General features: G+C 31.3%; 5 protein-coding genes across 8 annotated transcripts in view; 2 read left to right on the top strand and 3 right to left on the bottom strand.

Annotated features, from left to right (window-relative positions):
* LOC130442518 (tyrosine-protein kinase receptor torso) overlaps nt 1-346 on the bottom strand; it is a 65,079-nt gene extending 64,733 nt beyond the window's left edge. For all 3 annotated transcript variants that reach the window (XR_008909781.1, XR_008909780.1, XM_056776684.1), the window contains exon 1: nt 119-346. Coding sequence is in view for 1 of the 3 variants with exons in the window: in XM_056776684.1 (XP_056632662.1) it covers nt 119-238 (120 nt within the window). In the remaining 2 variants the exon portion in view is untranslated. The remainder of the gene's footprint in view (nt 1-118) is intronic.
* Nucleotides 347-8,979: 8,633 nt separating this feature from the next.
* On the top strand, nt 8,980-11,276 carry LOC130442516 (uncharacterized). Its single transcript, XM_056776682.1, has 3 exons — nt 8,980-9,030; nt 10,615-10,849; nt 10,909-11,276. Exons 2-3 carry the CDS (start codon nt 10,723-10,725, stop codon nt 11,274-11,276), a joined length of 495 nt encoding a protein of 164 aa, XP_056632660.1. The 5' UTR covers nt 8,980-9,030; nt 10,615-10,722.
* LOC130442515 (NADH dehydrogenase [ubiquinone] 1 beta subcomplex subunit 3) lies at nt 9,838-12,643 on the bottom strand. 2 transcript variants are annotated; one of them, XM_056776681.1, is made up of 2 exons: nt 12,516-12,643; nt 9,838-12,395 (listed from the first exon to the last, which is right to left on the bottom strand). In XM_056776681.1, exon 2 carries the CDS (start codon nt 12,390-12,392, stop codon nt 12,087-12,089), a length of 306 nt encoding a protein of 101 aa, XP_056632659.1. In that variant the 5' UTR covers nt 12,393-12,395; nt 12,516-12,643; the 3' UTR covers nt 9,838-12,086. The 2 variants fall into 2 exon arrangements, with proteins under 2 accessions (XP_056632659.1, XP_056632658.1); XM_056776680.1 differs by having other exon boundaries at nt 12,498-12,640.
* A 253-nt stretch (nt 12,644-12,896) lies between these two features.
* Nucleotides 12,897-24,158, top strand: LOC130442513 (pinin). The gene is made up of 3 exons (XM_056776678.1): nt 12,897-13,506; nt 13,568-13,862; nt 23,494-24,158. Exons 1-3 carry the CDS (start codon nt 13,030-13,032, stop codon nt 23,925-23,927), a joined length of 1,206 nt encoding a protein of 401 aa, XP_056632656.1. The 5' UTR covers nt 12,897-13,029; the 3' UTR covers nt 23,928-24,158.
* On the bottom strand, nt 14,234-19,107 carry LOC130442514 (uncharacterized). The gene is made up of 3 exons (XM_056776679.1): nt 18,949-19,107; nt 17,547-18,493; nt 14,234-14,661 (listed from the first exon to the last, which is right to left on the bottom strand). Exons 2-3 carry the CDS (start codon nt 18,487-18,489, stop codon nt 14,654-14,656), a joined length of 951 nt encoding a protein of 316 aa, XP_056632657.1. The 5' UTR covers nt 18,490-18,493; nt 18,949-19,107; the 3' UTR covers nt 14,234-14,653.
* Nucleotides 24,159-25,059: the final 901 nt, after the last annotated feature.

Here is a 25,059-nt window from a genome sequence, read left to right as displayed (position 1 = left end):
TTATAACGTAAATAACTATTTCGTAATAGGAGATAATTGGTTAAAAAATGTTAATTTTCAATTTACGAATACATATTGTCAATGACTGTTAAGTAACTTGGCAAAATAATGATCTTACCTTATTAACCCCAGTGTCACATTTTAAACAATGTCCATTCAAAATTTCAGTGCCATTTTTTCCACAAGAAACAAAGAAAACAGAACATGTCAAGATAAGTATCACTTCACAGAACTTCATTTTGTTATATTTATGAGTTTTATTATGAACGTGCTGCACATTTGAGCCATAGGGTACAAAACGTTGTACTGCAATAGATATTTTCTGTTCTCAGGTAAAAACAATACTGGCGGTAAACTAAATAAGCAGGGAGATAATGATATTGTAATTATATTCTTATAGGTAAGGTAGATAGAACAAATGAAATTTATGTCAGGTTATTGAATACTTTTTAAGAATTGGTAATGCATATAGAAAATATTTCAATGAGAGTTTCTATAAATTTTACAAATTAATGCAGTAAAATAGTTTATGATTATCCTGAAGATTAATTTCTAATCTTCAGATTAACATGTCATTTACCAAACTAACTACGCCATCTGCACGATATGAACTAAATTACATTTACTATTGAGAAATTTGACTGTTGTTTGCTTGTATGGAGGTTAGAAGTAAGGCGAATATAATCTGTGTATGATAAAGTATCCGTCGAAATGTGTTACATAGGGTGTCTCATAAGCAATGTTGGTTTTCATATATCTCTTGTTTATTCTCGCTCGTTTTTATTTTTTATAGGAAGTGGTATGGAGTGTGATAAATAGGAAATTCGTGTACTGTGAAAACATTATTGGAAGACAAATTGAGCAGACACAGTTAATGAGCGAATGGCACAGTGTTGGTGTAATCGTTCTAGTGAACGTTTGAACATCGTACGCGGTCAGATTGTGGATCTGCGTGGGATATTGAGATTAAAATGATGGTTGAGGCTTTATCTTTTTTTTACTTATGAGGCTTTTCGGCGCTGTTGTACACCACTCGATTTTGCTCTTATGTACGATGCGAGCCTGGGAAAATATCACATTGTAGGACGCAGTTTCAATGAGAGATAATAAAATAGACCTAACTAACAATAGGATAGCGGAAACCGCATTTCGGTATCTGCTTCCTATGTAGAGACTTTGGTGAAAAACTTATTCTCCGCTTGTTTTGCCATTGAATCTTTTACTGAACAGCTCGATTCTCGTTCTGGTTTAATAACTTACTACTCTTTGTTCGAAAAGCATCTTCTCTGGTTTGCATTTCTGGGGACCTCTTTGAATCTATTTTCAAATTACAAAAATGTGCTATTCGTTATATTTATGGTTTCAATAATAGAACTCAACTCTTTTTAGAATGCGTTTATTTGGTTCCAAACACTTTCACAATATATATATATATATATATATATATATATATATATATATATATATATATATATATATATATACGTTAAAGTTAAGTTCCGGAGATGGACAAAGGCATTTCTACTTGAAAGACCTTATTATTCTATTATTCTGTGGCACAATTCTACAATCTACCATAGACTGGCATAATTCAATTTAGTGGAGTAAGAAATTAATATTATATCATAATTTTTATTAAGCCAAATTAACATTTTATATTATGTAATATAAGATTGTGTCGCTTTGGTCCAAAAATTTGTGAAATTTTCTTATGACAATAAAGCTTCTCTCTCTTTCTTTATAGAAAAAAGTGTAAATTACGCCTTGAATATAGATTACCTATTGTGGTAGCTAAATTAGCAAACATTGACTATTTCTACCTTTCTAATAATTATTACTATTACTCTGATTATTATATGAAGATTAAATTGCGCGGAAACGTTTTCTTTTTGCTTTCCTTTGAGGTTTACATTTCATGTCATTGTGAAACGGTGTATTTGGATGGTGTCTTTGAGGAACAGTTGTATTTGTTACGAATTTAAAATTCGTGCCTATTGTATCTTAGTTTGTGAGAATCATATTTTATTTAGAATAGTATATTATTAAGATTTATATTGAATTTTTTTCGAACAAATTGCATATATCTTTTTTGTTATTTTTCTATTGCCTACTATCTATTTTCACATTTATTTGCAATTCAAATTCTTTGAAACTAGTACCAAGTAATATTGGAATAATGATTTAAAATATACTTAATGGAGTGAGAATAATCAATTTTAATTAGTTTAAACTTTTTAAAATCCGTTCCTTGCTGATAACTATAATAGATAATCTATATTAAAAATTGTTTCAAATTTTTTACAAGAAATCTTGAGTAGGAAAAAAGATATTGACATGCGGTTTCTGTTATTCCAGCCAGGGAAACCTCCTGAACAGATTACATCTTACAAACCGCATATTACCTGTTATGTCAAAGTTTTTAGAAATATTATAAAATAGAGAAAATAGAACCAATTATAACAACCAGTAGACTAATACATAACCACCGATTATATATTATATATATATATATATATATATATATATATATATATATATATATATATAGGTATATTATATATTATATATTATATAGAGGTATATTGTATATACCTATATTGTATATGTACAAGTTATTATGTGTTAAATTTTTCAAGTGTACAATAAAGAACAAATATTTTTAAGTACAGTACTTACGTACATTAATAAAATACCTACTCTTTAATTGTATCTATTGTTATCAAAATTAAATTATAAGTTCTTGACTTGACCACGACTATGTGACCCCCTCCTGGTACCAAAGCTGGATCCGCCCTTGTGACTTGAGACGCTTATCACCTTCATATTACGTCAATTAAAGAAAAATATCTCACTTCTCCCAGAAATATTCTCGCCGCATTGAAACCCATCCCAACGCATTGGCTCAACCTCTAATAAGATCTGTCACTCAGGGAAAGCTTAGAAGGCATTTTCTGTGAGATCTGCCTGACAGATTTTAGTGTCATAGTGGTGTGTTGTGTAGTTATCCCCCAATCAAACTATTTTTTTAAGTGAAAGGAAATTGTCACTGGCAATTTTCCTACAAAATAACTTAAATATTGCTTTGAGCCACTTGCTCATTGAAAATTTTGCAGTTTGCAAATAAAAAAAGAAATTGTTGAAACAATTTTCGTTATTTCTAACAAAAATTTAAAAAAAAAATTATATGAATGAAGTTGATATCATATGGTGCTAATACTGCGTTTAAAAACTATATTAAATATTTTTTTCGAAAAATGAAGTTAATATGGGCAATGAAATATAGTGAAAGTATTCTGAAATTATTTATTTATTACTTTTAATAATTGCTCGATCAATAAAAGTACAAAAAAACTAAATACTGTTGATTATGAAATATCGTCCGGTGTCTATCAGAATAAGCTAAATATTTATAAAAACCGTGAAAAATAAAAAAATTTATAAAATCATAATTTTTTCAGACTCTCAAAGCACCATCAAAAGTCTTAGTAATCAAATAACAGGCAAATTTAAACACACCGCGTTAATGCAGAAAAAATTAATAGTGGGCTTGGTAAAGGAAAATCACAATATTGTTCTAGCATGGATTTCGGGACACGCTGGAGTCATAGGGAACGAAATTGCTGACCAACTTACGAAAATCAGAAGAAATCTTAATGTTCCAGCCGAAAGTTTTAAAATGGATAAAGAAGACATTTATATACATTTTAAAGAACAAATTAAAACAGAACACAACGAACACTGGAAAAACTTATTTGCAAACAAAGGAAAATTGTACAATTAGATTCAACACGAGTTCCCGAAAACATCTTTCTTCTACAAAATTCAATTTTGATTTATATAACAAGCTAATTGAACTAAAAATACCTACACCAATTAAGTTATCCAACATCTTAAACAAAGAAAACTAGAACATTATAAATATAATAATAAAATTTATCAAAATATTAAAAATTGAGATATAAACAAAAATAATAATTATAACACACATATACATTTAAAACTAAATATGAAAATAAATCAAAAGAGAATCCTTCCTATTAAGACCCAGGTCCTATTTTTCCTAGCCAAGGCAACATCCCAAATATGTGAAATGCTCGGCCGTTGTCCCTGAGCGAAAAGAGTTTTAACCTCTGTTGTGATTGTCTTGTTTTAGCATGTCTAGCTCACAAGAAGAACAGAAGTCATTAAAAAAGAAACAGAAAAAGTATAAGCTTTGGTTTAAAATAAATCAAAGCGAAAACCAGCGCTGGCCAAATACTGTTTAGGTGGAGGCCAAAATAGAGAAGAAGAAGAACGTCCATCTTGCAAAGGTGTTTGATATTGTTTGTTTATTAGCTATTTGCATTTTTGTGCATTTGAAAGTTATCATTTGTTGTGAATTGTGCTGTCGTGTTTACTTAGTCAATATGAGTAAACGAGTAAAGGCCTGCTGTGCACCAGGATGCACGAATAAGCAAGCAGCGATAAGGTGAGAGTAATATTTATTATTTATCAACATAAAAATATTTAAATTGAAATCAAGTTCATATCTATACGAGAATAACTCTTTTCTTCCTAACTTCATTAATTTGTATTTAGGAAATCATTTTGTTGAATGGTTAAATAAGTTGAATGATTTTATCCTTATTTTACTTTTTTATAGACATTCCATTCCTATGAATGAAGACGTTTGCAGAATTTAGTTGCAAAGAATAAATAACCCCAAGTTGATGCTTGCAGATACAGTATTATTATCACATAGAATATGTGATATTCATTTTGAACTAATTTGTAGAAACTCCAAGGTTAAAAAAGTTTTACTGCGCCAACTCTACATTTACCTGGTAAGTACTTATATTTACTGTGACAATAAACATCTTATGAATCTTAGTGAAAAGTTATGCAGAGGAAAAAAATTGCTATTTTTGTTTGTAGGTTAGGAAAAAGGTGAAAATTATATTTTTTGGTTAGGTTACCAGCAACCATCTTCATTTTCAACTACAAAAAAGCTGATAGGTAGGCATGAATTGTAATATAATATTTCCACAAAAATCTGCCTGTTAATTCTTCTTGTCATGTAATCAAGATGCTAAATTGTTTGAATCATTATACATTTTGGGTATAGGCATGACTCAGCCATTTATGGCAGTTATAGTTGTTTAAAAACAAAGAGAAATGGATTGATGTGTTCAACATCTGAGGAACAGGCTTCATGTTCATGTTTTTATTTCATATTAATAACCAAAAGGATTATTTAGTAATATTTAATAATAATTTAGGTGAAAGATAAATGTCATTGTATATTTTCTATAATGTAGTTGTCCAATTGTTTATTTTTGCTTACTGATTTCCTTTTTCTATTGAGTTTAATTGACACATTTTTTAGAATCAATTGCAAGGAGGGGTTCCTCTATCAGCACCTTTACTGGTAACAGCCAAATAGAGGGAACAAAAAAACCTGTTAAGGTGTACACCAGGAAGCGATTATTTCAAGCCCTTGTTTAAGAACCTTGTAAGTCTGAAATCAAAATTTCAATATTTGTATATATAATTCTAATAGTTGTAGTAACAACTATTGACATTGTCCATATAATAAATTTGAATTGAACCTGAAGTCATGAATTTATATAATTTGTAGGTAGCTCCTCAGGTATCCTGTATGAATCATCAATATCGACTAATATGGAAACAGATGAACTTGAAGGGAATCATTTCGTTGGGCATAAAAAAACAAATATTTCGTTTGGAAGATTTGACAGACATTTTCTTAATATTTTGTTCAGATCATAAGGATTATGTAAATATGTTTGTAAATATTAGTTTTAACATATGCATCTTTCATTATATAGGTATTATTAATAAAATTTTGAAGAGCAAAGATCAACAATATAAAGATGTGATATGGCATTTGTTAAATATAGAGATATATAGGATATGGAAGAAAGACAACGGTAATCATTAATTAACCATGGTTATAAAATCAGGTTTTTATATAATATGTACAAACAGAAACGTTTTTTAAACACCCCAACATCTCACTGTTGACAGTTGACAATATTGAGGGAATGTCTGTCAAATACTCCAAACGAAATATTTTTTATGCCTAACGAATTGATTAACTGGGATAATCTTTCGAAAATGTTATCAGAAAAACTTAAACTTAAAAATATTAGAGAATTTTGCTAAAGGCGCACATAAAACATTTTTTTTTATATTCCCTAGAATATATTAATGAATTGCCTTAATTAATGCATTTGACAATATTATATTTTTACACAAGTGGCATTTGAGACTTTAAATAATTTCTTCACTACCGAACCTGCTACATAAGGAGTGACAAGATCTAATCCTGTATATTTTGAGCTTCTATTGAATGGTTTATAAATTGGGGCATTGACTATTGGAGTTATTTGTTCAAACGGTGTTTCACTGAGGAAATTTTAAAAAATATCCATTGCTCCCATTGAAAAGTTGTCTTCACAGTTAAATCCTGGCGAATGTTTAGATATGAAATTATTTACAATTACAGACTTTGTGGACGAAACAAATGCAGCACATGAAGGATTCGTATTCCTAATGCCATGACTTCTTACCATGCCAAAGAAATTTTCAATAGCATCTTGATTTAAGTTTCTGGCACTCAAATTTCTTCTTTCTTTCTTAATTGATGGTGTTATACATCTACCACTCTTTTTTGATGGGTCTATAAAATGAAATGAATTTAAAACTGACATTGTGCAAAGTATCTGGATGTTTGGATATGGCAGTGATAACTCCCGCAATTCAAATTTATTATATGGACAATGTCAATAGTTGTGACTACTACTATTAGAATTATATATAAAAATATTGCCATTTTGAATTCATACTTACAAGGTTCTTCAACAAGGGCTTGAAATAATCGCTTCCTTGTGTACACCTTAACAGGTTTTTTTGTTCCCTCTATTTGGCTGTTACCAGTAAAGGTGCTGATAGAGGAACCCTTCCTTGCAATTGATTCTAAAAAATGTGTCAATTGAACTCAATAGAAAAAGGAAATCAGTAAGCAAAAATAAACAAATGGACAACTACATTATAGAAAATATACAATGACATTTATCTTTCACCTAAATTATTATTAAATATTACTAAATAATCCTTTTGGTTATTAATATGAAATAAAAACATGAACATGAAGCCTGTTCCCCAGATGTTGAACACATCAATCCATTTCTCTTTGTTTTTAAATAACTATAACTGCCATAAATGGCTGAGTCATGCCTATACCCAAAATGTATAATGATTCAAACAATTTAGCATCTTGATTACATGACAAGAAGAATTAACAGGCAGATTTTTGTGGAAATATTATATTACAATTCATGCCTACCTATCAGCTTTTTTGTAGTTGAAAATGAAGATGGTTGCTCGTAACCTAACCAAAAAATATAATTTTCACCTTTTTCCTAACCTACAAACAAAAATAGCAATTTTTTTCCTCTGCATAACTTTTCACTAGGATTCATAAGAAGTTTATTGTCACAGTAAATATAAGTACTTACCAGGTAAATGTAGAGTTGGCGCAGTGAAACTTTTTTTAACCTGCCATGGAGTTTCTACAAATTAGTTCAAAATGAATATCACATATTCTATGTGATAATAATACTGTATCTGCAAGCATCAACTTGAGGTTATTTATTCTTTGCAACCAAATTCTGCAAACGTCTTCATTCATAGGAATGGATTGTCTATAAAAAAGTAAAATAAGGATAAAATCATTCAACTTATTTAACCATTCAACAAAATGATTTCCTAAATACAAATTAATGAAGTTAGGAAGAAAAGAGTTATTCTCGTATAGATATGAACTTGATTTCAATTTAAATATTTTTATGTTGCTAAATAGTAAATATTACTCTCACCTTATCGCTGCTTGCTTATTCGTGCATCCTGGTAAACAGCAGGCCTTTACTCGTTTACTCATATTGACTAAGTAAACACGACAGTACAATTCGCAACAAATAATAACTTTCAAATGCACAAAAATGCAAATAGCTAATAAACAAACAATATCAAACACCTTTGAAAATATTTTATACACGTTTGCAACATGAACGTTGTTCATTCAATAATCTTGGTTGTTTCTCGATGCATGATTGCAACTTTTGCGAGGTTCTCTCGAGGCGATTTTAATTGAACGATTTTTGTTGGTCGATAAAAATCGCAAGCGATTTGCGTTCACACAGTTGGAATATCGGTCGGACCGAATTGGTAGTTTTTTCAAAATGGCTCCAAATAAAGTAGTGCAAAGGTGTGTACGGGAAATTAAAAATATTTTATTTGAGGAAATAAAAATAATATTGAGAAAAGAGATATTTAGAAAAAAAAGAAAATGTTGGGTGAGGAGTTGGATATCTTAAAAAACTATCTGCTTTTTCGAACCAGACTAGCCTGGGCTTATAAATGTCAGAACTTCTAGCCCCGCTTTTCATAGACTTTAAAACTAAGTTGACTCCTTTTTGTACATAGTTCGTACAGTTTTTATTTTGTTTTTTATATCGTCAATACTCAACCCTTCGCACTCCATATCGACAATTATTGCTTGAATCGCAGTATCTCTAGCATCTTTGTTCTTGTAAATAACAAGGGCTTGATTCCAAAGGCATTCGTGCTGCTGATAAAGATCTAAAAACTTGAATATCAAAGTATCACTCCATTTAAACCCCTTTTTAGACGAAGCCATTCCGCTCATGTACTAGGTACCTATCACACACACAAAAAAAAATACAAACAAAGATTAATCGCTTTCGAGTAGGTTTGGCTCGTTCTCACGTTCAACAAGATTCAACTCGCTCAAAAATTAAGCCGACTTGAAAGCAAAAGTTGACAGCAGGGCAACTTTTTATCGATCAACAGAAGTTGATCAACTTTTATTGAAACAGTGTTCTCATGAAGCGAATATTGTTCTATTCGGAAACGATTCTTAGTTGACCGATAAAAATCGCCTCGTGAAAACCACGCTTTAGTTTCAGAATCCAGATTGACAAACATTCAAAAATAAAACACAAAAAAGTAAGCTTTTAGATGTGAGCCGGTAACATAGATGGCGTTGAAAATCGTCCTGAACTTCTCCTATTCCAGTGCACAGACCCTGATATATCTCATTATTTGATACGTTATTGGATATTATAAGTACTTTTCAAGTATTCTTGTGCATCACCAAATATTTTACTATCGCCGCAGAAGATATTTTGATTTTACTTTAATGTAAATCAGTTAAGCACTTTTCTGTTTTGTCATTTCTTAATACTTTAACGACCATGTGGACCAAATTGGGATACAGCAAAATTTTCTCCCAGACCGTGTAGTCATATTTGGGCACAAATTATGCTACTGTATTTTCGACTGTGGCGATGAGAGATGCACAGCTATATTGAAATGGGCAAAAAAAGGTTTAACACAAAAATAACTAGAAGAAATATTGGAAAATCGTGATTTTTATAGCGATGATAATGTGTACGGTAAAAGTTATGACCCAGAAGATAGTGATATTGACTCTGATGACAGTGACTTGGTACATAAAAGGAAAGGAAAATATGTTTATTCAGATAAGCCTAACAAAATAAAAATATAATACCATCAACAGAGCTAGTTCCATCGACAAGTAGATATATTGAAGAAGAGGTTGTAATCGATGGATATGAGTCTATGTCGAATCAGATAATATTGATTCTGATTTAGCTGTTAATAATTCAGGTAACACACCAGATGTAAACATTAAGTGGGTAACGACAAATCGCCTTAAATTGAATAAATTTACATATAAACCGGTAGAAGATATTAATGTTACTACACATCTAAGAACACAAACTACCATACTTGATTTTTATTATTTATTCGTTGATCAAAATATTACAGATCTGCTTGTTCAGGAATCAAATGAGTACTATCATCAAAAATTAGTTGAGGGTATCATTGACGAAAAAATTACAAAACATTCTTTGATTACTAATTTGAAAGATTTAATGTGTACAGAGCTAAAATGTTTTTTGGGGCTAACTGTTTGGATGAGCCCTAGACAAAAAACCCAAATTACGCGACTATTGGAGCAATAACCTTTGCTATAAAAATGGTATTACTACCCAATGTGGAATAAGCAGAAATAGATTTGAATCTATTCTCCATTTTCTGCATGTTGCCGACAATGAAAATTACAATAAAGAGGATAAGTTGTACAAAGTAAGTGCATTTATTGAATTAATGAAGACAAACTTTCAAAATGGTGTGTTTTGGAAGAAAATGTATGTATAGATGAGAATATGATTCTATTTTGTGATAGACTTGGATTTCGTCAGTACATTCCCAATAAATATCATAGATATGGTCTCAAAGTATACAAACTATGTGCTGATGGTGGTTATACTTATACACTGAAATTATATGGGGGAAAATCAACTAGACTAGGGACTACCAGTGTTGCAACAGATGTGGTAATGGAACTTACGGCATCTTTACTAAATAGTGGCAAAATGCTGGTAACTGATAATTTTTATAAAAGTGTTTCTCTCACTCACAAACTAAATACAGCTAGTACTCACTTAATTGTTACTCTAAGACCGAAAAGAAAATTTAATCCATACCTGTTGTATCGGCTAGGTTAAAAAGAGGAGAAATGACTGCATTGCAGAGCAACACAAATGTAATTGTAGCAAATGGAGGGATAAAAGAGATATTTTGTTCTTGACCACTACAGATGCTCCAGAAATGCAAGATGTAGTTACAAGAAAAGGCACTGTGAAAAAACCTTCCACTATACTGGAATACAATAAAAGTAAATCTTTCATTGATGTCTCTGACCAAAAAACAGCATATGCATCTACGATTCAAAAAGGTTTGTAAAGTGAAGCATTTTTGTAAAAACAAAGTGTAATAATATTTGTTTATTTGTAGGAATCAAGTGGTACCGTAAAATTATTTTTGAGTTATTAACAAACACGGCAGTTGTAAATGCCCATCTCCTTTTTATTCAAGTCACAAGGGAGAAAATGTCCATTACACAATTTCTTGAAGAACTGGTACTGGCTTTGACTAAACTAGATGACAGGACATCACAACGAACAGAAGCTAATCACCGTCTCAAAGATATCAAGCAAAGTGGAAGGTGTTCATCATGCTATAGAGATATTGCTAAAAAATTTGGATTGGCACAGGCTATGGCTAAAAAGGTGTCCACAAACTGTATTCCATGCAAAGATCTTAATAATTTTATATGTAGCAAATGTTTTTTTGCTACTCATACTGTTTCAGTAAAAAAGTAACATGTCCAAATTTGGTACACATGAGCCCGTACAAAGTCAAACCGACTTTAACTCTCTACGGGGCTGTGTGTACCAAAAATGGACACAATTAATTTCAGAAAAATTTTTAATTTATGTTCGAAGTACGTTTTTTATGTTGTACACGTATTACTAAAACAGTTTTTGAAATAAAATGTATCTGGTCCGTACGTGAACTTTTGCCTAATATTTATTTCAACTCTCAAAACGCCTCGTAATCCATTTCATTTGGGTTAAACTTTGCCCGAAACAATTATAACTGTATTGGGAAGTATGTCTATCTGTGAGATCAAGTTATTTTTATAATGATGAAGGAAGACCCCCAGAATAAGCTAATCAGATTAAACAGATAATGCCCTAAATTGAGCTAAGAAACATTCCAATTTATTTGTAATGTCATTGACAAATCTTATTCTATTCATCATATTATACACAAAAGATTTTATGGAAACAGTTCTATCACCCATAAATGAGAAATCTATTGAATATAAATAAGATCTAAGTTTTATAAAAATCTTCGTATAATTGAAACAGTTTTATTTAGATATGCATATGAGTAATGTATATAGTAATTTTAAGTGCAATTTTTAAAGATAAACATGACTATAACGCTTCTATGCTTTCTTACAAAAGTAACAATGATTTTCACCATACTGTTTTTTGCAAATAGTTATAGTGAAACAGTTCAAATGGCAGTAATGTTTTTAAAGTTGAATTAAAATACAAAGAATATCTCGTACTTCTATTTACAAAAAAATCTACTTTCACAATTATTTTAATTGAAATAAATTTTTAATGTCCATGACCATGTTTACTAGGGTACATTTTATCATAGATTGTAGTGCCGATAACAGTGAGTACAAAGGCACCAAATCCAAGTTTAAATCCTCTGAAAAATAAACTTTTGAACCTGGTACTTTCTGTTCCAAATTCTTTGGGATTGTATCTCCAAACTTCATTGCGTAGCCAAGGATCTTTTAGTCCAAGAGATACCAAGGCTCTTTCTGTTTCAACTAATTCTGGAACATCTTTAACTTTATATATTCTGTAATCAGGAATTTTGTATGGAGGTTCATGTCCGTGAGCACCACCCCCCATAATCTAAAAGGAATATAACCTTATACTTATTGCATAATCAAATATTTAGAATTAATTAATAGAGAATGTTTGAAAATACAAACTAATGTTATTCAATATATTTACTTGTACTAGATGTATTACTTAATAAGATATTTAATTTTGTCAGGATTTTCTAATTCTAAATTTATGTTGTACTGTTATATTTCCTTTTTGTCCACAACTCCTTTCATCAATGTCAAAAATAAACTAACCAAACTAACTCTTTTTACAGTCGGATTTGTGGCCTCGGCATAGACAGTACTTAGTTAATTGGTCTTCGCTTTATGTTTACCATTATCAAAGGTTCACTTCTTTGCGAATGGTTCCAATACTACTGATATATGTTATATGGTATATGGTTATACTGTATCAGAACCATATGAATTCAAATTATTCCAATCATAGACTAAAGTTTAAAACTTAGATTGATGAATGTCACTTTTTACATATTTAACGTGAAAAATTGCCTTTATACGTTAATACCAACTTTCATACTTAATCAAAATTAATATATAAATTAAATTGACATGGTTATGGTTTGTTGAGTATGTTTGTTCTTGTATTTAGATGCATTTTTATATTTACGGTTTAAATAAAAATTCAATTAGTGATAGATATGGGAACAGAAATATTAACGTCATTTGGGAACCTCCAAAACGAGTTGGAAGAGGCAAAAAACAGTTTAAAGGGTGTAGATGAAAGTATAAAAAGGTTACTCGGGAGAGATCCCTCTGAATTACCCCAAAGGAATCTTGTCAAAAGACCACTAGATGATAAAAGTCGGACAGTTTCGAAAACTATTGGCAGAACTCGACTTATTACAGAAAATGAAGAACCTCCTATAAAAAGAAGAGGTGCTGGCTCTGTATTTAAAAGATTATCTGATAAAGTTCCTGATGATGATCCACCTATTCTTCATAAGGGGTTGATAAGTAAGGTAATAGTGACACCAAAAGAAATACCTAGTAGAGAACAAGCTCTCGAGGCACAAAATAGAGATGAAAAGTTTAAAGCTAGAAATAAACGGATGTTTGGAGCTTTGTTGGGTACTTTGCAAAAGTTTCAACAAGAAGAAACTAAACTCAAACAAAGGGTATGTATGCTATCCTATAACATGATAGATTGATTCATTTATATTTATTTTATGTTTTTAGGAACAGAAACGAGCAGAACTAGAGAAAAAGATTGAAGAACATGAAATCAAAGAAAAGGAAGAAGTGAGAAGAGAACGACAAGAACTGTTTTTCAACCGTAAAAAAAAGCAAGCTGAAATCAAAATCATTGAATTAAAAATGTTGAGGATGAAAGAGTATGCTAGTTGGGAGCAGAGTCAAAAACCCAGAATTAACTTTATTCAGACAAAAGCAAAACCACATATTCATTATCTACCAAGAAAAATGACAGATCATACTAAAAATCTACTTCAAGAGAGCTCCAAAGAAATCGTGGGTAAGAACACTTTTTATTGATTATATAAAACTATTATATTTATGAGTATGTAAAATTGTCATTAAATTCCCTGATTATAAGTTTGATAGCAAGCAGGAGAAATCTAATAGAGAATAAATTAAGGCTAGCCTTTCTTATCATGCCCTTAATGGATGGTAGTGAGATTTGGTATGTATATTGGGGGGAGGGTGGGGACTCTATATATGGAATATAAATTGCAGAAGCAGCAGGTGGCTGAGCTATGTGTTATGTACCCTGTATATATCGGCCACTCAGATATTCTTTAACACATTCCTTGATAGAAATAAAACATTCGTATACTTCACTAGTGGTCCACAAGTTCTCCCTTCTATCATTCCCAAATGACTAACTTGTGTTCAATAATCTTTATTCTTATTTCACAAACATGATTATGCATCAACTTGATAACAAATAATTAGTAATATACAAAGCGATACGTCACATCTCTCCTTTTTTTCCAATACAACAATATATAATAAAGCAAATAATGTATATATATCTAAATGCTAAAACTAGTACTAAATTAAACTAGAAACCTCAACTCTATGACATAGAATCATATTTAAACCAAAGTGACTAACAGTATACCTAACTTTACTACTTACTACTTAGTTTAATTACAAAACAAATTATATATTAATGTAATAAATAAATGACTTTATATAAAATGTAAATACTAATCTAACTAGAAAACTTTAAACCTACAACACAGTATCATATTTGAAACAAAGTTACTATTTGTATAATCAAAACTCGTATTTATTATTTTCCTACAAACCTGAAATAAAGTACATATTTTGTTTAGAATAATTATGGTCGCCTTACAATATTTTCGTATACACTAAGATACATAGGCCCATAAATCCCGGCATCCCACAGTTATGTTTATTTAAAAATTATTTTTTCCAGGTATTATTATTATTTAATTATTATTCTTAGTCTTCTTAGTTTTCTTTATTTGTTACTTGCCACTGACCTTCCACTTTCTTTAAGTGGACTATATTCCTTCTTTTTTCTTGTCCAGTTTCATTATCTTTTATAAGGATGTCTCCTCCCTTCTTATTAATTACAGTGTGAGCGGCTGAATCAAAATTAGGGGTGACCTTGTTTGATTTTATTAAATATTTTTGATATACTTGATCTCTGATATTAATATCTGTATTTTCTGATGCTTTTCGTTTTAAGTTCTCGCAGTACCTTGCTTTTTCTTTTTGTGTTTGGTCTCTGTCAACTGTGTCATCATCTAAAATGCTGTGTTGTGTATCGGTGCTACTGGGAAGCTTATCTCGAAATTGGCGCCGAAAGAACAGTTCACTTGGAGTTTTTCCAGTTGTTGGGTGAGGAGTACTGTTATACATCATTAAGTAATTAATAAGTTCTTCATGCCAATTAGTTTTAAGTGCCATACTGATCTTCAGTCGCTTCAGGATATCACGATTTTGACGTTCCACCTCGCCATTCATTTGTGGCCAGTAAGGAATAGAATAATACATTTTTATGCCATTTTCATTACAAAATGATTTGGTTTCCTCGCTGGTAAATTGCCTTCCATTGTCGCAGGTAATAGAGGCTGGAAAACCTAACCTTGAAAATATTTCTTTAAGTGCATTGATGGTATTTGCTGCTGTTATACTTTTCATGATTTTAATTTCCTTGTATATACTAAAGTAGTCGACTACTACAAAAAGGTGATCTCCGCTCGGTAAAGGCCCCATAAAATCCACAGCGACATCTATCCATGGTCCTGTAGGGATCTGTCTTCTTTTCATTGGATAAGAAGTAGTTGGTGCTGATACTAACATACAGCCTTTACAAGCCTTAACAAGCTTTTCTGCTTGTTCATCTATTTTGAGCCACCAAACTTTTGTTCGTAACCGGCTTTTCATGGCCATAATTCCAGGGTGACCCTCATGAGCGGCTTCTAAAACTTGTTGTCTTAGCTTCTGTGGAATTATAATCTGCGTACCCCTTAACGAAATTCCCTCAGTACAATAGAATTCTTCTTTAAATGCTTGGCAATGTTTTACTGGATCATTCCAGATATTCTGTTCAATGCCAGCTTTCAGTTTTAAAATTTCCTCATCTGTTTCTGAATGTTCCTTAATTTCATTTAGTCTTACGGCTATTGGCCGAGAGTATTCAACAATTTGTTGGATGCAATCGTAGTTTTCAAATGGAATGCTATCGCTAGATTCGTAAAGTCGAGAAAGCGGATCAGCAATATTATTTTTTCCAGGACGGTATATAATTTTAAATTTAAATGATTGCAAGCGTAAAACCCAACGTTCAATGCGGGCACACGGTCGTGATCTAGGTCCAAATATCGTTTCTAATGGTTTATGGTCAGTTATCAATTCAAATATCTTTTTTCTGTTTAAGTACATCTTAAAATGTTCAACTGCCCAAACTATAGCAAGAGCCTCTTTTTCAGTTTGACAATAACGTTTTTCCACATCTGTGAGGGTTTTGTTGCCATAAGCAATAATTCTAGGACCCTTATTATCAAACTGAATGAGCACCGCTCCCAACTCCACTGGACTCGCATCAGCTATAACTTGAGTTCTGTCAGTTGGGTCGTAATATCCTAAAGTTCTTAGTTTTTTCCTAGTTTAAGTTTTAAAAGTTTGCGTAAAGGCTCTGTTAATGTGGCCAGATTGGGTATCCACTGACAAAATTTATTAATCCCAAAAAACTATGTACATCACCAATGGTTTTTTGGGTTCTAAATGATTTAACCATGCCTACATAGCTTTCCAGGGCTCTTATTCCTATTGGGGATAAAGTGTGTCCCAGAAATATAACTGTGCTAATTTTAAAAATGCATTTATCGTTGTTCAAAAACACATTATTCTCTTTTAGTATGTTTAATGTGAGGTTAACCCGCTCATCATGTTCCTGTTCGCTGCTTCCGTAAATCAATATGTCGTCATTTATTCCAAATAGTAGTCTCTTATATCTATATAACCCTCTACTGCTTATAAATGTAGTAATATATCTTAATTTTGAAGATATTTCGATCTGGTGAAAGGCGTTTTTTATATCCAATCTTGAAAAATATTTAGCTTTGCGGAATTTTGATAAAAACGAATTGATAGTTGGCAGTGGATAGTTTTCCCTTTGTACCGCGGTGTTGGCCTTTCTCATGTCAACACATATCCGTACATCTCCATTCTCCTTTAAAACAGGTACTATCGAGGACACCCATTCCGATGGACCATTTACTTCTTCAATTATATCGAGTTGAATTATTCGTCAAGTTTTTTATTTATTTTTGATTCTAGAGGAATAGGCACCCGTCTGTACGGTTGATTTATGGGAGTGATTGTTTTGTCTATAGGGATATGTACTAACACGTTTTTAAATTTTGGGAATGGCTCTTTGTTACTACATTATTTATGTTAAGTCCAATCTTAAGAACACCTAATGTGATTGCGGTATTTTTCCCCAATAAATTTCTTTTCCCGTCTTTAATTACATAAAATGTTGCATTTTCTTGATTATTGCCAATTTTAATTTTTGTATTAAAACAGCCCAAAACATGTAAGGGTTCTTTTGATCCATATGAGAAAAGAATTTTATTAGGACTTTTTATTTGATTTGTGACTGGAACACAAGATTTCTTAAGGAAATCCCATGTTTCCTGAGATATAATGTTTGACTTACTTCCAGAGTCGATTAACATTTCAACCTTGACTCCTCCTACTTCACAATCTACAGTGTCGTCACTGTCCAGGTGGAACACGTATTCTGCTTCTGCAGTTTCCGAAATGTTGTCTACATTGTTTGTATCTGATTGTCCTAATCTAAACTTCTTTCTTGGGGGTCCCTTGTTCAATTTATTGGACAAGGTAAAGGTCCTTGTTGATTTGCAACATTTTGCAAAATGACCTATAAATTTGCATTTGTGACAAGTAATGTTTATTGCTGGACAGTTGTTATGTACTGCCTCTGTAGATCCACACCTAAAACAATCTCTGGAAATGGTTGTCCTCTGTTTTCTTTTGGTATAAACTGCGTTTAGCGTCTGCAACGAACTAGGAGATGGCTTTTCATTAAAACCAGAAAGCTGCCTTTCTATGGTCTCCAAGGTATTAGCTTCTAGAATTATTTGGTCTAGAGTTATGACATCGCTGGCTGTCAGTATTTTCTTCCGTAGGTCGACAGAAGCGCATTTTTCTGTTATTTGGTCAATTAATTGTTCTTCAACTGCTTGAAACTGACATTTAACCACTTGGTGTCTCAGTCTCACTAAAAACTTTTCAAATTTCTCCCCACTTTCTTGTTTTAATAAGAGGAATAAGTGCCTCTCATACACTTTTGATTGCTTTGGTGAAAAATATTCATCTAGCTTTGTTATGGCTATCTCAAAAATGTCACGGCCATTTTTATCTGGTACGTCGGCATTAGCACCAGGTAAATTATAAAATATTTCCTGGAGGCTGAGCCCACCAAAGTGTAAAAGGGTAGCTTTTCTCTTTTTAGGTTCATTGATACTTGCTGCATCTAAATAGATTGGTAGCGCCCTCTTCCATTTCTGCCAGCGTAATCCTACAGAGCTGACATCACCATCACAATCAAAATGGTCTAGGGTAGGAAAACTTGCCATATTCCTAAAACAATTAGGCCAATAGTAAAATACTATATTATATACGTATTTACGTATTTTTGTAAACTATTTTGTACACTTAAATACGGCCTTTGCCTGATTTTCAAGTTCCTGTCTTTAATTCTTTATATTTTCCATACTTTTATTATGTTCTTTCTAACTGGTATCTCTACATACCTTAAGGTATCTCTTCATACCCTTTCTAACTGGTATCTCTACATACCTTAAGTTATCTCTTCATACCCCCTTGTTCTTTCTTTAAACAGATATTTCTTTAGACCTTTACAGCTTCTATTAGGTAAGTATCTCTTAATACTTTTAAAAGACAGTGTTTTTTTATACTACACCATTTCTATAAAATGTTTGTTCTCTAATGCCATTGTATTATTAATATATATACATGTATTTTTTTTTTTATTAAAAATATGTTTGTTATTTCCTATTTATGTAGGTACTTACTATTTAAATTGTTAATCCTCGTCGCCACTTTGTTATGTACCCTGTATATATCGGCCACTCAGATATTCTTTAACACATTCCTTGATAGAAATAAAACACTCGTATACTTCGCTAGTCGTCCACAAGTTCTCCCTTATATCATTCCCGAATGACTAACTTGTGTTCGATAATCTTTATTCTTATTTCACAAACATGATTATGCAACAACTTGATAACAAATAATTAGTAATATACAAAGCGATACGTCACACTATGCAATGATTTTTTGACCATTGGGTCATTCCATATTAAATCAACATGGGGTATAAACTCGATCCCCTCAGAATTCAATAAATTTGGTATGAAGGCTTTCCTCATAGAGATTAAGAAAATGCCATTTTTTTAAAGTAGACATTCATAAATAACAATCAGACGAGTCGGTTGAAGTCAAGTTGAGACAGGCACACTCTGTTTTCTCTTCTGTCTTTGTTATATTAGCTTTGTTCTAGGGTTTGATTCCGAATCAGTTTAGGGACCAATTGCATGCGTATTTTCAAAATAGTCGTTCTCAGGTCAATGACTTTTGTGTAGAGGCAGATTGGTATTTTTCCACTACTATGTGGAAAAGGACTATGTGATGGAGTTGAGGGCACAATGAAGACACTTGCTGCAAAAGCATGACTATAACTTCCATGTGACGACCAAATTTTAGCAACTATTACAACTTTATGATTGGGCTGATGAACATTTATCAGGCATTAATTTCACTTCCTCCACACGACAGAGTTTCTACTAAGCAGTAACTATTAAGGGAATACAACAATATCATACTTAATGCTTATATGGATCATAATGTACTCTGGGCTTATACGAAGACTTTTACACAAAGTATAGGCCGGTCTACTTTCATTATCCCCATTATTCAGCATCACAATCCAATTTTGTGATGTTAAAAATTACAGCAAGCATATCGCCTTCTAAGAAAGATTTTGTCTTGGTGATATTGACAAGAACAATGGTCACATTAAGTCCAGTCAATATTTCCTTAATCTATTTAGTTGATAGATTGCTCCTTATATATTTACATGGAAGCAACTACATTATTTATTATCATGTTATTTCTGTACATTTTGAGGAAATGTGTACTTTCTGATTGACAGATTAAGTTGAGTAGACCATCGTTGCTTTTTTGAAGAGTCCTTAGGGATTATCAAACCCTTAAATACAATAATTTTTCTAAAGTGTTCTGAGTACGTAAAAACCAATTTCTATAAATTGAAATTATAATGAACTTTTAATCATGTAATATCACCTAATACATATATAGCCAAATTAATAAAGGTTCTTGACATTGTGTAACCTGAGATTCTGGGTTTGAATCTAAAATTTTTGGGTTCATTTGGGTTAGGTTAAGCCTCAGACAAATGGAAAAGTGCAAAACTCACACTAATAAAAAAATCTAAGAAAAATCTGAATGAAAAGCCAAAATATAGTCCTTTATGTCTCCTTAACACTACTAGCAAGTTATTAGAGCATATAATATGTAACAGATCAAATGGAGAATTGAATCTAAAATCCAATCTATCAAAACACAACATGTTTTAGATTTGGAAGTTCAATCACAGATGCGGTAAAGTCTGTTGTAGATTTATTAACAAATTAAACTCTTAAGAAATCTAAAAATAAGAGACTTCATAACCCTTGATATCAACAATGCAGTCAACTCTGCACCATGGAAGAAAATAGCGAAAAAATTGAAAAATGAAATATGTAAGTTTTCACATGTAACAGTCGCTGAGCTTCTTGAAATATTATCAGCCTAAATTGATAGGTGAAGTCACGCCAAGATTTTAATTAGTACTAGATAATGAGACAACATTGAAAGACTCGATAAAATACCTTTGAGTGTGGATTGACCGGAAACTAAAATTTATGACACACATCCAAACTACTGCCATCTGAGCAATCCAAATGACTATGGCAGTGGAGAGAATAATGTTTAACACTAGAGGATCCCAAGCAAGTAAAAAAAAGTACAGATACGAAACAAGAGAGAGAGAGAGAAAGAGAGAGAGAGAGAGAGAACTGCCGCCGAACGATCAATATCAGACCTACAGAGGGAAATATCATAACACACATAATAGGTAGGTACAAAAAAATGGGAAGCAATAAGCAAAATGTTGGAAAATCTGGGACAGAAAAGTGAACAAGAAACTGAAAATCAATATCAATAGATGGAAAAAGCAGTAAATACCTCCTACCTCAAGTAATACAAAATTGGTTGCAGGGGGTATATGGGTTGAAAAGAGGGGAAAAGGTTTTTGTCGGTAGACGTCAAGAAGACGTTAACCAGACAAACCCTTTGCTACTCAATTATTATGTGGAGAAGTCTAATAGCTGATTTCCTATACTGCTCTATAAAACAGGTTTATGTTAGGTTAATTTAGGCTCGTTCTAGGTGTCGTTTCTAATTCTCTGAGTTAATTCAAGCGATTTTCTTTTCAAATTATAAGCTATATATAAATATATATATATATATATATATATATATATATATATATATATATATATATTTATTTATTTATATATATATTTATATATATATATTTATTTATTTATATATATATATATTTATATATATATATATATATATATATATATATATATATATATATATATATTTATATATAAGATTTTCTCATTCCAACGCCTTTTTTATCCAATTACAGCTATAGAATCACTTTTTCATAAATCCACCTTTTTTTATTTCCGCAATGAACATATTTTGAGTCCTCACTTCCACTTTGAAATAAACTATAGATATCGATAAAGAGGAACTGGCTTTTTATAAACCATAAAAGCTTTCATTGCATTCGAGAATAGGTACCTAACCCCAGATTAAATAATACAGATACATCACAGCTTCGTTTTTCTCGAAACGAGATTTAGATCTTTTGTGGTCAGCGTTCCCTGACTATCTAATGGTGAAACTAAATTCCACAGCTGTTTTCAATCGTTAATCGTGTGCGTTCGTTTTGCTATGCCGTTCCTTTAAATCAGTTACCTTTCGCATCTTTACGAAAGGTACATCTTTCTCATAATTCCGCTTCTCCTTCTTACTGAGACATCTGTAGAGTCTCATCTGTATAGGAGTACATGAGAGAAAAAGAAACAGGTAAAGGAAGGAATTTTGAGTTTCTGTGGGAATTCAGTTCAATTAAACTGGCCCGATTATATCTAAGACTAAAACTATTAATCATCTAAATACTTTACCTACTCTTGTTGTTACAAGAATAAGTTTTTTTTGATATTTCTATCATCTTCAAGGAAGGGCAATGGAATCCGTTTTTTGAGTGGATTAAATATTTATGGTACTTATTTTCAAACAAGGAGATATAAACACCAATGTGTACTATTTTAACATACAGGGTGATTCATTAAGAATGTCCAATATCTGAACTGTAGATTCTAGACCTCAAAATATGATGATTCTGCTCAACATGCCTTATGCAAATATCGCTAGTTTCCGAGATACGGGATGTTAAGTTTAAATTTAAATTTTGATTTCCGCAATAGAAATCATAATTTGCACTCTAATTTAACAGTGCTAATAGAGGGCGCTAGTTAGATTTGTTTGTGTTAATTAAATCAAAGTAAACTTTTTTTGGGCTAAACTTACAACTAAAATAATAAAAAAATATTAAAAAGCGTTAAATTCTACAAAAAAACTCTTCTTTGATTTGTGTAACTCAATCGGTTTTCGATTTATAACTATAACGTAAATACTATGTTGAAGCGTAACTACCGTGTTGCCTTAAACTTAATCCTGTACTTTATTTCTTCTCTTCCGCCAAAACTGACCTTTCTTCACTCTTTCCTTCCTACCAAATTCCCTTAACCGAACCTATCCATGCTCACAGCGCCGCGACCGTTACAATTCCAAATAACTTCATATTGGAATGTGGTTCTATTTAATTGACGTATACAGGGTGATTCATTAAGAATGTCCAATCTCTGAACTGTAGATTCTAGACCTCAAAATATGATGATTCTGCTAACATGCCTTATGCAAATATTGCTAGTTTTCGTGATACGGGGTGTTCAAAGTTTAAATTTAAATTTTGATTTTCGCAATAATTTTTTATGTTTTCACAATTTCTCTTTGAAAATTGGCAATTTTACGTTTTTTGGCATGAGAAATCATAATTTGCACTCTAATTTAACATTGCTAATATAGGGCACTAGTTACACTTGTTTGTGTTAACTAAATGAAAGTAAATGTATATATATATATATATATATATATATATATATATATATATATATATATATATATATATATATATATACATATAAATTTATTGAATTTATATGTATATGAATTTATTTAATTTTAAACTCTTTTGATAGGAACTCATTTGTTTATTATCTTTTGAAATAGTTTAGCTTATATTATATAATTTATATAAATATGTCCTTTACAAAACTTCTGTGTTTTTTATACCTCCACAGAAGTTTTGTTGTTAGGTGCAGTATTTCCATTCATTTAATTCTTTTTGTTTAAAGATATGATCGACAAAAAAAAGAAGCAAGTAGCAGATGAACTAGAGCATATAGAAATGAGAATGAAGAAAAACTTTGGAAAACTTGGAATGCAAAAAGAAAATGTAACCGATCAAGAAGGCTCCCATGATCAGCATGTTAATGATGAAGACCATGTTGATGAAAACGAGATAGATAATAGTATCAACTCAAACACAGATGTACAAGAAAAAAAAGTACAACCAGAATTAGTTAATACAGAATTGAGTAGCATTCAGTTACCAGTGGATAAAGAAACTAATAGTATATCAGAAGTAAATACTAGAGAAGAATCCAATATTGATAATGTTGTTAAGAATTCTACATCTCAATCAGAATATTATGAAGAATCGCAGAGCAAGGATCCTGATAATTTTAAAAATCATGGATCACAAAGTGATTTGGTACCTTCTGAATAAATGCACATCTTTCAACAGGATGGACGTTGTTTTAGACAGAGAATAGTGATTATCAAGTCAAGTATTTTAAAGTGTACAAAATACAAATATTTTTCCATTGGAGATTCATTTTGCTATTATTAATTTGTGATTTTTTGTTTGTTGTGAGTGACATTGTTTTATACAATATATGAATGACGCAATAAAGTTAATATTCCAGATTGTACAATTAAAATCATTTATCATCAACGAGATGATTCAGTTTTTCTTATCAAATTTTTATCAAAGCGCTTGAATAGAATTGTAATAGAAAATTTAATACTCTTAGCTCTGGCGTAGTCCGTAAACTAATAACCTCTCTTACTCTAGGCGGTTTGATCGCGCAACAGACCTATAGACGGTTTGATTATATTATAGTTAATTATGACTTAAAGCTTCGCAGTCATCATTGATCGTTTTTCGTTGCATGTTGTTTCATTGGAATCAACACAACATCCTTATCTTCCCATTTCATTACTGTAATTCGTTTTTTTGCTTATAAATTCATTTTTCTTGAGCTTTTTTTGTACAACGTTTATGGGAAGAAGACCTTTCCAATTTTTTTGCATGTATCCAATAAACAGGTTTGTTTTTCTACTAGCTCTTCTGCTAGTTCCGAACTCGTCTAATAATTACATTAGTTTACAGCACATCTGTTGCCGACTACATATTATATGCTATTTTCTAAAAAATACCATTAGAAGATTTTTATTAGCTCTAGTTTTTTTGCTTCAGCTATGTAGGTATTTATTAAAAAAAACTTTACTGAAAAAATTCTTAATTGAGTTCTAAAAACTCGTGCGGCGTACACTCGCGAGTGAACGGTCATGCTAAAACGATTCACTTCCATTAATGCTTGAAATGGCGCCTCTAGGAAGGATGTCAGGGTTCTATGAAGCTTACCGTACTTATTTGTTTGTAATAACCACAATTGCGTTCGAGTGTTACATTACCTGCTGCAAGTTTGGCATTGTATAAAATACCTAGGTAAAGTGTAAAATAAATTCTATTTCATACCTGTTTTAGGTATTCTATACATTGCCTAGGTATTGTATACAATACCGGATTATACACATTGCCGTATATATATATATATATATATATATATATATAT

This window comes from Diorhabda sublineata, chromosome 4, assembly GCF_026230105.1.
Source record: "Diorhabda sublineata isolate icDioSubl1.1 chromosome 4, icDioSubl1.1, whole genome shotgun sequence".
Taxonomy (NCBI): Eukaryota; Metazoa; Arthropoda; class Insecta; order Coleoptera; family Chrysomelidae; genus Diorhabda; species Diorhabda sublineata.
Note: the sequence above shows the minus strand (reverse complement) of the source record. Positions and strands in the feature narration are given on the sequence as shown.